Source organism: Denticeps clupeoides, unplaced genomic scaffold (genome assembly GCF_900700375.1).
Source record: "Denticeps clupeoides unplaced genomic scaffold, fDenClu1.1, whole genome shotgun sequence".
NCBI lineage: Eukaryota > Metazoa > Chordata > Actinopteri > Clupeiformes > Denticipitidae > Denticeps > Denticeps clupeoides.
This window is the reverse complement of record NW_021630047.1, coordinates 53,388-66,700: the sequence shown is the minus strand read 5'-3', so window position 1 is coordinate 66,700 and position 13,313 is coordinate 53,388. Positions and strand designations below refer to the sequence as shown.

Genomic DNA, 13,313 nt, shown 5'->3' with positions numbered 1-13,313 from the left:
TTTGGGGTCGTGACGGTGTCGGGTTACTGAGGGTGGAGGAAAAAGTTCAGACGCGTTCCGCGGCGCCTCCTCAACTGCGGCACCTGGCGGCCACGAGTGGAAGCGCAGCGTCTCGTCTAAAAGCACATCAACTCAACATCAACTGCATGAAGGGCACATGTCCATACATGCTTCACTCAGCTGTGGAAGAAGAATATGAAGAATATTCATCTTTAAAATTCTATCTCAATTCTTCCCATCTTGAGAATCACTCCAAACACCAACAAGAATTTCTCATTTATGATGATTGGTTAAATGCAAAGGACTCCACACCAATATAAATAATTAGTTGTAAATAAGTAATTAAAAAAGAACATAATAATAAGAGCCCTCTGTATAGAACAGTAGTCTGTTAGCAAGTCACTATGCTTAGCTTTGTATGTTAATACAACAACAACAGTTATTTCTCATAAAGCCCATAATCACATACAGTACGTCTCAATGGGCTTTGACAGACCCTACAGTTGACACCCCAACACTTGACCCTTCTTCAGACAAGGAAAAACTCCACAAAAACTTTCTCTAGAAGAGAAAGAAAAAAGGATGGAAGAAACGTTGGGAAGGAGGGATAGAGAGGGACGTCCTTCCAGGGTAGAATGAACCTGCAAATGGTGTCGGTGCAGGTTCGTGCTCATTTATCCAATAAGAGTTGAAAACCCACTTATTCAAAAAGTATTTGAGACAAATCTAACACTTACACACGCACACATGCACACACACTGCACAAAATAAATAAAAATATATATTTTCTTTGTCTAGCACTTAACAATTCCCTGCATGTTCTTTTTCTGACAAGTTAGGCCTTATCAGGGCTCTTAGTTTTTGTAAACTCAAAATCTCTCTGAGAATTGCTGGTGTCGTCCTCTTGTAAGTCGCTTTGGGTAAAATAAAGTAAAGCACAGTAAAGAAAAAGTCCTACAGTTGTACAGGTGGAGAAGTCCACAGTGCAACATAGAGCATCTGTCCATGTTTGGAGGTCCTGGACAGGGCAGAGTTGGTTTTAGTCCAGTGTCATGGTCTAGATTACGTGTCCGTTATGGTGTTACTGGTCCACTTGAAGATCCCTGAAGCTGTAGTTGTAACGGTGGTGGTGGCTGTGGTGACCCTCTGGTTCGTTTCATGCTGAGTCCTCGTTTAGCAGTTGTCAGGAACCAGGATTTATCTGCTGGTCTCTTCGCTGGACTCTGCAGGTGGTCTGTGTGCTTGATTCAGTATCTCGGAGAGAACAGACAGAAGCAGCAGGAGACAGAGGCTATGCAAAGTTTTGCAGGTAGCCAGTGCAGCGAGGTTTTCAAGGTAGAAACTGTAGAAATAACTGTAGAAACAATGGCTGAAAGCTCAGCCAGCATCTCCACGCCACCGTAAATGCACACACTCGTCCCCGATAGATGTCCAGTCTCCTTGGTGTATGGACGGAGTCTGTAGCTGAAGGTCTCGGTGAACATCAGAGCACGCCGCTCTCTTTATTTCCCGCTGTGTTGTGATCCTGGCTCGTCATTCATCCAACAAGTTGGTGTCTGTTCTTACACTCGAATTACGAAACGTACGAAAAGGACCTTTGTCTCACCTGGTTTGTTGGAATAAAAACAGTAAAGTCCAGATGATCGTGTGAGTAGTGGACAAAAAGAATAGGGAAATGTCAAAAATCTCCGGCATTTGAGAGGGGGGTGAGTAAACCCATCTGCCACTGGGGGGCGCCATGATGTCCAGTCAATCACAGGGAATTATGGCTTGAGACCTGACTTGACATTGTCACCCACAGACTTGAGACACATACTCGAGCATGAACTCTGTTGTGTCCTCTGTCACGTGTGTTAACGGGGAAGCGTGTGAAAGGGTATTCCAGGGGGCAGAAGGGGCAGGGCTCCCCGTGTCCTGCTGCGACTGGTCACTCTCTTGTGTCCATTGGTGAATACCTCAGTGTTTCTTTAGTAAAGTTCTTTATTGACTTCACCTGGATAATGAAAAAGAATTCTTCCACACTTATAAATGAAAGTTAATAGTATTTATATATGTATATATATAGGTAGATTACCATTAAGGATGAATTTTACAAACTAATTCAATGAAACTGGAAAGTCTGTTTAATGTCCCCCAGCGGCGAAGATAGATAAAAGATTGCATAAAATCAATACAAAAAGTGAGATCTTCCACTATGATGAATACGAAGTAGAAGAATCTTGGCCATTGAAAAGAACTGTCAGATAACAGGAGTAAAGTCATGCTCTGCCTGTCAGAAATGAAAAATAAAACCAGCATCTTACTGGTTTAACAGCAAAAAAACAAATCAAATCAAGTTACTGTCAAGTGGGTAAACTGTGTGTACTATTACCAACAAGAGGAAGGAATGAAAAGTACGCTCAGAATGTAGTTGATTTCATAGTAAAACCACAAAACCGTGCGGAAACAGAACAACTGGTGCTTCCATCTAGCCAAAAATTAGAAAGCAGTGCCTCTGGGGTCACAGATCATAAGACCATAGAGGTGCCATCAGACAAAGTCCTGAATGGCTTGACGTATCCTGAAGTGCACATTGAGAACGAACAACAGGCTGGCCTGAAGCCTCAAGCCAGAGGCGCGATTCCTCGAGTGGCAGCACCGCGGCCAAAACCGCATGGGATACAATCACCCCGACCCAAAAAGAAAGTTGCGGATGAGGATCGGTGGGAACTGACTCCGTGGTGAGCTTGTCAGATGCATCTTGGGTCTTGCGCGTCCAGTGCAGGTGGCGCCCGGCTCTAATTCCAGATGAACCTCATGAAGACCTCAACCTGCAGCTGGGGGCCAATCCACCACGGCCGACACCTCTGCAGGGTCCATGGCCAGACTCTTCAGACTCAGCAAGAACGAGGTGTGCCAACCAAGAAAGGTACAACAGTTGCTTCGGAGGATTTATGCATATCAGATGAAGAACACTTCATGGCTGTGTTGTTGATGCATGACATCATCCTTCTTTCCCGCGATAAAAAGCAGGAAAGGCGTAATCGACGTGCCAGACCATGATGCATCAGATCCAGATCCACCCCTGACTCGATGGTGTCCGGCCAAGCATTTCCCAACAGTCTGTGTCACCAGGACATCAACAATAAAACCAATCCTCCAATGGCTCACCCCATTCATGATTCACCGTCTCATCCTTGATGTCGTCCTGCAAGTCTGCTAAAACATGGTTGGAAGCAGGGTCCAACACTGAGATGTCCTGTGAACCTTGCCTCCGTACTGCCAGGGTCCAACACTGAGATGTCCTGTGAACCTTGCCTCACCTTTTCACCCTCTGTACATCTGTCACCTTATTCACCCCTCCACCCGCCCCACCGAGGTCTCTGAGGCCCTCCCACAAATTTCTAAAGGTGCCTGGGACACGGATTTCGATATGCACCAGCCCGAAAGTCATCGTCACCTACAGTTTCAGATTTGAATGATTTGTTTTATTATTTTTGTATTTCTTATAATGGCAAAACATCAGAATTCTCATTAAAAATCATTTAATAGAATTATGAAGACTTGTACCATAATTGTACCAAACATACTTGTTAGCTGAATTAATTGATTATTGAGAGTTTCAGGTAACTTGTATTTAATAACTCAATTTTATAAACGCGCCCAAAGAGCTCCTGCTAAGCCTGTTTATCGGCAGCAACACATCTAGAATATAATCAAGTCCAACGCGATTATCAATTAACTCAGCTGACAATTATCGTGTAGTATTCTATTTTACCGTTATTCTGTATTTTATATTATATTTTATGTCAGTGTTTCCTGAAATGTGCAGTTTAGAATGACCTACTGACATTAACATACTTATTATGACGTGAATCTTTAGATATTCTATAGAACTAATCTTTTGAGTTCAGAGGTGGATTTGAACCTGCACATTTGTGCCGGACCAGGTACCGTCTTTCGCCCACAGCGCCATCTAGGGTCAGGGAGTTCGCTACAACACCTGCTGAGAAATCAGTATAGAGCACCTATATAATAAATAAAATAAAGTAATAAAAGTGTAGTGATTGTCACATGTGATACACGGCAGTACAGCACACGGTGCACACAGTGAAATTTGTCCTCTGCATTTAACCCATCACCCTGAGTGAACAGTGGCGCCCGGGGAGCAGTGTGTGGGGACGGTGCTTTGCTCAGTGGCACCTTGACGGATCGGGATTCGAACCGGTGACCCTCTGATTATGGGGCCGCTTCCTTAACCGCAAGGCCACCACTGCCCCATATATAACACCTATAGAGACTCACATCAGCAACCTTTCCCGCTCATGTAGACTCCTTCTCTACAATATCAGACGAATCCGCCCTTATCTACCAACACAGGCCACCCAACTACTGGTTCAGTCCTTAGTAATCTCACAACTGGACTACTGTAACTCCCTTCTTGCTGGTCTACCACTATGGACCATCCGACCTTTACAACTCATACAAACTGCAGCAGCACGACTGATCTTCAACCTTCCCAAGTTCTCCCACACTTTTACACAACAGCTCAAGACCTTCCTCTTTAGAGAATATTTAGATGAACTTGTAACTTTCTTATTGTCGAACTTGTGTACAGAATCTACAACAGAGTGAATAAAATAGATGTATTCATAGTTGGGGTCCTAGTGAACCGGAATTGATCTCTTCATCGATGGTAACTTGAAAGCACGTTGTAAGTCGCTCTGGATAAGGGCGTCTGCCAAATGCCGTAAATGAAAATGTACATTTAAATGTAAATGAGTATTGGCCTTTCAAGGGGCGTCCTGCAGGGGGCAGCACCGCGTCCGGATGCTGTGCGGCCTTCGGGAACCGCGCCAGCGAGGAAGACGGTGTGAAGTGCGCATGCGTACAACACGTCGCCGCTGCTAGCGGAGTTAGCTTTAGCCGCGTCGCTGCGAGGAGGACCGAGCCCGCGGGGAGAAGCGCCGCCATGGCCGGCCAGCAGTTCCAGTACGACGACAGCGGCAACACCTTCTTCTACTTCCTCACGTCCTTCGTGGGACTCATCGTCATCCCCGCCACATACTACCTCTGGCCCCGGGACCAGAATGCGGGTAAGGCCCGGCAGGCTCCCTGAGGCCCGGCTCGGTGGTCCTACCTGACCAGGTACCGGGCTGGAGAAGTAGGCCAGCAGACGAGGTCCGGATCAGACCATATAACCATCTCCTGTACGCTGCAGGCGAATAACGCTGCCAGAGATGCCTTTAGGATCCAACTAGTCAACTTTTATACTGAAAATGCTCCCCCTGCTCCGTCTGTCCGTTCCTCCATCCTCTCTTCCACCCTGTCTGGAGTAGAACTTGCCGCCGTTTTATTCGTCCGACTGAAGGCGAATGCGGAGCTGCCAGATGTGGCTACACAGATTGTGTACTGTGTGTGTGTGTGTGTGGTGTGTAGGTGTCGGCATGATGTGAGAGTCTGTTGTGTACTGTCAGTGTGTTGTGGTGATGTGTCAGTGTGTGTAGTTGCACTTTGTCCCCGCACCCCGGTGTCCGCAGGTCCGGGTGTTTAAACGGATGTCTGTGTTTCCTGTACAGAGCAACTCCGGCTGAAGTCTCTGCGCCGCGTTCACGGCCGCTGCCTCTGGTATCGTCTCCGGCTGATGAAGTCGCAGCAGAGCGTCGTCCCGACGTTAAAGTACGTCCGCACACACTGACACCTACACACTCACACGGAGCACGGAGGTTAACCCCAAAAACACCAAAAATGCTTCCTCTCTCTGTTTCCCTCTGCTTGGAGTATCTGGGTATTTAGGCTGGAGTCCCAGGTTCAAACCCCACTTACTACCATCGTGTCCCTGAGCAAGACACTTAACCCTGAGTGTCTCCAGGGGGGGACTGTCCCTGTAATTACCGACAGGGACTTGAAATGTCTTTACAGTGAAGTCCTTGTCCATGTCCTCATTTCCTCGAGCAGAAATCTGTTGCACTCTGATCCGTGGACGCGGACCAGGATCTGCTTGGGGTTCACACTGTTCTTCACGTGGCAGTTTAGGGTTTTTTTCGGTAGAAAATGGCAAGTTGAGCTCATGACTCCAGTCTTCTGCTGTCCAGACCCATCACGCCGTCATATGACGTGGACCTACATTTACATTTACAGCATTTACCAGACGTCCTTATCCAGAGCGACTTACAGTCAGTAGTTACAGGGACAGTCCCCCCCTGGAGACACTCAGGGTTAAGTGTCCTGCTCAGGGACACAATGGTAGTAAGTGGGGTTTGAACCTGGGTCTTCTGGTTCATAGGCGAGTGGGTTACCCTCTAGGCTACTGCTGCCTGCAGAATTTGGTGTACATCTGATAGCCACAGTATCAGCAGACTGGTGGTGTGTGTGGGCGAGGGTTCCTCAGAGTTCCACCGTGTGTTCCTGGTGGTCTGGAACGCATGTCCGTTTCTCTGCAGAAAAGCCGCTCTGCTGTTGGGCTGGGCTCTCTTCATCTTCCTGGCGTATAAAGTGTCTACATTAGATCGAGAATACCAGGAGTACAACCCATGGGAGGTCCTGAACCTGGACCAGGTAACCTTCACCACACACACACACACACACGTTCATCTCCTCACCAACGTCTGCTGCACGTTTCAGCATCTGCCTTATCTGTTTGGTTGTCCATGCAGAGTGCGTCTGTGGCAGAAATTAAGAAGCAGTTCAGAGTTCTGTCTCTGAAGTTCCATCCTGACAAAGGTGGAGATGAGGCCATGTTCATGAGGATTACAAAAGCTTACAAAGCGTAAGAACCAAACCCGCCCCAGAAGATTGACCTTGTCATCGTGGTTCATGCTGACCTCTCTGTTCTAAATCACACCAGTTTGACTGATGAAGATGCCCGGCAGATCTGGGAGAACTACGGGAACCCTGATGGTCCAGGAGGTAAGGAGAGGTTCTGGAGAACCTTTCATCTTTGTGACCTGACTGTCCATCCTTCTCACTCTTGTGATCCCTCCCCAGCTACGAGGTTCGGGATCGCTCTTCCAGGCTGGATCGTGGACCAGAAGAACTCCATGCTGGTAAGGAGGAAGCCTCTCGTTGTTCCATCTCCTCCCCTGGTGCAGAGCTGTACCTGGTCTGAAAACTGTGTATGTTTCTGCTGCAGGTTCTGCTGGTCTATGGCTTGGCTTTCATGGTCATTCTTCCTGTTGTGGTGGTAAGTTCACGATGTTCAACACAAGTCTTCTCCACTAGCTTCTAACGATGGCCACAGGTTCTTGAGTACTTGGATGTAAACCTGTTATGATCCTCTAGCGAGTAGAACGGAACCCTGGGAACTCGTTATATTAAGCTGTGTGTGTGTGTGTGTGTGTGTGTGTGTGTGTGTGCGTGCGTGTGCGCAGGGGACCTGGTGGTACCGCTCCATACGCTACAGTGGAGATCAGATCCTCATCAACACGACGCAGCTCTTCATGCACTTCATGTACAAGACGCCCAACATGAACATGAAGAGTGAGTTTCCTCCACACCTCACGCTGTCGTCTTGGTCCGACTGTGATGGCGTGTTGATCGTGTGTGTGTGTGTGTGTGTGTGTGTGTGTGTGTGTGTGTGTGTGTGTGTGTGTGCACACGCCCCTTTTCTGCAGGGCTGGGGATGGTTCTCACAGCAGCATTTGAGTTTGATCCTCGCAGCAACAAAGAGGCAATCATCAGACCTACAGACAACGTTGAGGTTCCTCAGGTACTCCTGCCTGAGAACATTCAGTAGAATAGGTGGAGAACCCTCTTTTCCTTCCCAGTATGTTTATATTTGTATACGTGTGTGTGTGTGTGTGTGTGTGTGTGTGTGTGTGTGTGTACACGTGCCACAGCTGATCCGGGAGCTGGGCAGCATCATTAACGTGAAGAAGAAGGAACCTCCATTCTGTTACCCCTACAGCCTGAAGGCCAGAGTTCTGCTGCTGGCTCAGCTGGCCCGCATGGACGTGTCTGAGGACCTAGAAGAAGGTTCGTGTAGACGCCGTGCACACATACTTCAGTAATATTTGTCTGCGGAGAACCGAAAAGATCTCACGTTTACTGTGTGTGTGCTCGTTCGTGATCCAGACCAGAGGTTTGTGGTGAGGAAGTGTCCTGCGCTTCTTCAGGAGATGATCAACGTGGGCTGTCAGTTGACCATGATGGCTAACAGTAGAGGAGGTAAAACACACACACACACATGTGACTAAACCTGCACCACAGCTGCACCTTGCGGTTTGTTCCCATAATCCCCTGCCGTCCTCTCTCGTGTGTAGGTTTCCACGCTCCTCGCCTGGTCTCCATAGAGAACTGCATGAAGCTCTCTCAGATGAGCGTCCAGGGTCTTCAGGAGGCCAAGTCCCCCCTGCTGCAGCTGCCACACTTTGAGGAGGAGCACTTGCGCTACTGCATCTCCAAGAAGGTCTGCAGGGTTTCAGCACTGTGGGGGCTGGAAGTGTGAGGAACGCCTCCTCAACTCAGCTTCTCTGTCTCTGTCCCCGTCTCCTCCTCTTCAGTATAAGGTCCGGACTCTGCAGGACCTGGTGAGTCTGAAGGACTCGGACCGCAGGAACATGCTCCGCTTTCTCGGTGAGGAAAAGTATGACGAAGTCATGGGCGTGCTGAGCAGCCTTCCTCACATCACCATGGAAACAAAACTCCAAGGTGGGTTTTGGTCGTCCTCATCAGAGGTTTTAATGGGTGTGGAGCGTAGCTGACGTGCACGTTTGTTTCCAGTCCTGGACGATGAAGACAGCAGTAACATCACAGCCGGCTCGATTGTCACCGTCACTGTCACCCTGACGAGGAAGAAGATGTGTGTAAGTGTTTACCAGTCGGAGAGAAAGTTGCAGCCATTAAAAATGGCTGCAACGTCCCCACATGTCCAACTTCAGAGTTGGAACTTCTTCTGCAAAGCTGTGTAAGAAGCGTGATCTTGTGTCCCCGTGTCTGCAGGAGGTGTTTGAGAAGGAGCAGGTGGCCCCGGCGCTGCCAGAGGACGCTGCTGCTGCTGAGGAGTCGGTACGTCCCCGTCAAACAGGAAGTGGAACCTCGTCTCAGACCTTGTTTCACGCTGCTTCTCTTTTCCTCAGCAGGCAGACGCCGGTAAGAACAAAGTCAAAGGCTGGCAGAACAAAAGTAAAGTGACGAAGAAAGCGGCCAAGGCCAAAAAGAAGAAGCTGACCAAGAAGAAGCCCCTCCCCCAGCAACAAGCCAAGGGCGACAAGCCCAAACAGGCCAATGGCAACGTAGCAGGAAACGTAAGGTCCAATCACAGAGCTTTCCAGCTAAACGAACCGCTGCTGCAGAGCTGCTGTGAAGACCAAGTTTTTGTCCTCAGGACGTCGCCGTGAAGGAGGAGGACGAGGAGGCGTCGGATAAAGGAAGCGAGTCTGACGAGGGCGAAGGAAACAAGGACACGCCCAGCGAGAGGGAGGAGGAGAGCGACAAGCAGAGCGACGCCGAGATGGACCAGATGGGCGGAGATGATGAGCAGGTTTGTGGCGTGGCCGTGCAGCTGACCGCAGAGCGTGTGTTTGACCGCACTAATCCGTGTGTGTGTGTGTGTGTGTGTGTGTGTGTGTGTGTGTGTGTGTGTGTGTGTGTGCGCGTGTGCGTGGTAGGAGTGGAAGGCCCTGCAGCAGAGCATCCAGCGTCGAGAGCGCGCCCTGCTGGAGACCAAGTCGAAGGTCACGCACCCCGTCTACAGCCTCTACTTCCCCGAGGAGAAGCAGGAGTGGTGGTGGCTGTACATCACGGACCGCCGAGACCAGACCCTCGTATCCATGCCTTACCACGTCTGCACGCTCCGAGACACGGAGGAGGTGAGCGTGGCCCCGTCCCGCCGCGCCCCGCCCGTGGTTGTCGTCGTCGTCATGGTAACGTGTGTGTGTCGGTTCTCAGGTGGAGCTGAAGTTTCCAGCTCCGTCCAAAACCGGGAATTATCAGTACTCTGTGGTGCTGCGCTCCGACTCTTACATGGGCCTGGATCAGATCAAGCCGCTCAAGGTGAGGCCACCACACGACCCCTGACCCCTGATGCCGTGCTACGCTGCTGCTCTTCTGCCGTTCTGGGGTCAGAGGTCATTCTTCTGTGTTCCTGCAGCTGGAGGTTCACGAGGCGAAGGCCATGCTGGACAACCATCCTCAGTGGGACATCCCCGACACCGAGGAGGAGGAGGAGCCTGACGACAGCGACGGCATTGAGGAGAGCGAGGAGGAAGAGGAGGACAATGATTAAAAACACGCACACGCACACACACACACACACTACAACGCAGACTGTATTCACTCGGTGAAGTTCTCCTGACTAATTATTGTATGTCCACACACACACACAGAAAGTGGAGGGCAGAGACTCAAACAAATAAATCAACCAGCTGCCCTCATCAGCGTGACCTCTCACCCCTGTGTTTGGGTTGTGTCCTTCATCTTCCTCTTTTTCTACTACAGCAACCATAGAGAAGTGAGTGGTCAGCAGTGACCTGTTTGTACGTCCAGAGAGTGTGTGTGTGTGTGTGTTGGATGAACCACAACATGGAGTTGACTGGTGAGTCCAGGCTTTAGATCTCTGATTGGACGGGAAGGCAGGATGTCTCGCTTAGTTCCTCACCGATTGGCAGTTCAGTGCTGTAGGTTATTAATATGAAATATTGTGGTCATGATTTGCTTCTGTTGACATTCCAGATTGTGCGTCTCATCAGTTCTGATGCCTTACGGTTATGGCGGGAGGTCTGTGGGAGTCGTTCAGAAGGCGTTGTTGTGTGTGTGTAAACGCGGCCTGCCGCCACGCTAGAGTGACGAGGACCGGGTCTGAAGCTCATCCTGGTCCGTGGTCCAGGACCCCCTCCGTTCCAACACAACTCTGTCCTTTTTCTAGCTCTTTTGGAATTTTTCCTTTTTGGTAGTAAAACTATATAATTTTTAGATTATTTTTTTTTTCTTTTGTTTTATTCTATATTGTAGGTAAAGGATTCTAATCCGGTGGCATGCTGCACACACGCGCACACACGGATTCACGTTATTTTTTATGTTCTGCTCGTCATATCTGGAGAAGACTGTAGCATCTTCTCGCAATTGTTGAGTGCGGAAGCCGGAGCAGAATCCTGATGCCCAGGAGTAAAAACCCTGTCTGTCTGTCTCATTTGTTTACAGAAGAAACCTGTCATTGTAAATGGATAAATATATATAAATATTATTTGTATTTAAATCATTTCAAATAAAATAACTTTTTAAAATCACCGCCAGCCTTCTCGTACCCTCTCAGTTCGAGCGAAATCCACACTTCATAGCCACGTTATGGGGGCCTCGCGATCGATTTGCATGTAGATGATGACACTAGGATGCCATTCTTTCACCTTGGAAATATGATCTCAATGCAAAAAGTCAACGCCTTCAGTTCAGAACGCCGCAGCCAGAGTTCTAACTAGAACCAGGAAATCTGACCACATCACCCCAGTCTTACAATCACTGCACTGGTTACCCATCAAATTTAGGATTGACTATAAAATCGTACATTTGACCTATAAAGCTCTAAATGGTCTCGCCCCGCAGTACCTGAGTGAACTTTTGGTTCTTTATGGACCGCCACGCCCCCTTCGATCAATGGGTGCGGCTGGGAGCAGATCCTTCTCCTATAGAGCTCCGCAGTTGTGGAACAGCTTGCCTGTCAGTGTCCGGGACTCAGACACAGTCTCAGTGTTTAAATCCAATCTCAAAACCTATCTGTTTTCTCGTAACTTCTGTTAAAGTCCCAGACACAGCGTCAATTATAAAGTCCAGTTTATCACAGAGTCCCCCTGTTAGACACAGACAGTGTTAAATTCACCAGTTAGGCTGTCCTAGTTAGGGTACCGGGCCACTGTAGCACCAATATACCACCATAACCACATATTTCAGTATCGGTCGTACAGTGCAACCGTCTGCCGTAGCTTCTGTTTGTTTTCTCCGAGACACGGAATCAAGCGTCAAGACTACTGGCAGACCCCAGTGAAGAGACCAGCAAATAAATCCTGGTTCCTGACAACTGCTTAACAAGGACATACCATGAAACATACCAGAGGGTCACCACAGCCACCACCACCGTTACAACTACAGCTTCAGGGATCTTCAAATGGACCAGTAACACCATAATGGACACGTAATCTAGACCATGACACTGGACTACATTTTGGACTTCTCCAACCCTACAACCGTAGGTCTTTTTTTATCTTATTGGACAAATCATCCCCAACCCTGCACTGACACCACTTGCAGACTCACTCTACCCTGGAAGAGGGTCCTTGTGTGCAGAACGGTCCAGTGTTGGGGGTGTCAACTGTAGGGCCTGTCAAAGCCAAAACAAAAGTTCAGAAATATAAAGACAGAGACCCTGCAGACCGGGGTGGTTTCACCAGAACAGGCTCCTTTCTACATCAGCGTGGGGGCGGGGCTTCACCCATCCGTCTTTCTCCCTTTTAACGTGGAATCCACCTGCAGATTCCTGCCACGTGTGTCCGTGTGGCCTGTTTACCGATAGTTGAGGAGCGTGTCTTGCAGGGAGACTCCACCAAACTCCAAGAGTTCCTCTTGTCTGCAGGTCCAACACTTCTATTTCCATTTTAATATGTCTCTCAAGTCAGAAGGATGAAACTTTTCTGACCATTCCAACATTCTGTGGTCCATCTGCGGCCTGGATCTGGATCAGCTCTTCAGCTTCTAGAGAAGAGAACGTCCATGCAGAGCTTTGTTGTGGCGCTGCCGAACAGTGATGGATATTTAGGTTCTAACAGGAACCAAACGTTCACGTTGAGTTGAATGCTGATGTTCCCTCTCATCTCCTGCCTGGTGCCTGTTGAGATGTTGTAATCATTTGATATTCGAATATCATGCTTCGTGAAAAGGTCACCTAGGGGGTCAGTGGGTGACGTGTGTAATGGTCTCCACAAGAACGAACACACACACACACACACACACACACACACACACACACACACACACATGGTCCGATATTTATTTTGCCTGTAGCCATGGTGATTCTGTCACTGACTTCTGTTTCTGTTTATGGGGAATATTCCCCCGCTGACCCCCGCACTTCTCTCCTCACCATTAATACCCCAATATTGAAGATGATAGCGGTCTCTGCATTTAACCCGTCCCCAGAGGGACCAGTGTGTGGGGGACGGTGCTTTGCTCAGTGGCACATTGGCGGATCGGGATTCGAACCGGCAACCGTCCGATTATGGGGCCGGAAGAACAGAATCCTCCTAGACACGCCCCGTTTTCGTCAGTTCAGTTGCATCTGATCGTTTTCTATGTGCCGTGTTTCCGCCCTCTGCTGCTGAGCTGTGCAGCGGTCGCCATGGTAACAT

General features: G+C 48.9%; 1 protein-coding gene across 2 annotated transcripts; it reads left to right on the top strand.

Moving 5' to 3' along the window:
* Positions 1–4,862: 4,862 nt before the first annotated feature.
* Positions 4,863–11,205, top strand: LOC114781534 (translocation protein SEC63 homolog). 2 transcript variants are annotated; one of them, XM_028967970.1, is made up of 20 exons: positions 4,863–5,075; positions 5,559–5,658; positions 6,423–6,537; positions 6,636–6,748; positions 6,827–6,888; positions 6,967–7,025; positions 7,112–7,162; positions 7,350–7,458; positions 7,593–7,687; positions 7,818–7,953; positions 8,053–8,145; positions 8,241–8,386; positions 8,481–8,628; positions 8,701–8,783; positions 8,920–8,985; positions 9,060–9,224; positions 9,305–9,460; positions 9,588–9,788; positions 9,868–9,972; positions 10,070–11,205. In XM_028967970.1, the coding sequence occupies exons 1-20, from the start codon at positions 4,952–4,954 to the stop codon at positions 10,202–10,204; spliced, it is 2,262 nt and encodes a 753-aa protein (XP_028823803.1). In that variant the 5' UTR covers positions 4,863–4,951; the 3' UTR covers positions 10,205–11,205. The 2 variants fall into 2 exon arrangements, with proteins under 2 accessions (XP_028823803.1, XP_028823802.1); XM_028967969.1 differs by having other exon boundaries at positions 9,057–9,224.
* Positions 11,206–13,313: the final 2,108 nt, after the last annotated feature.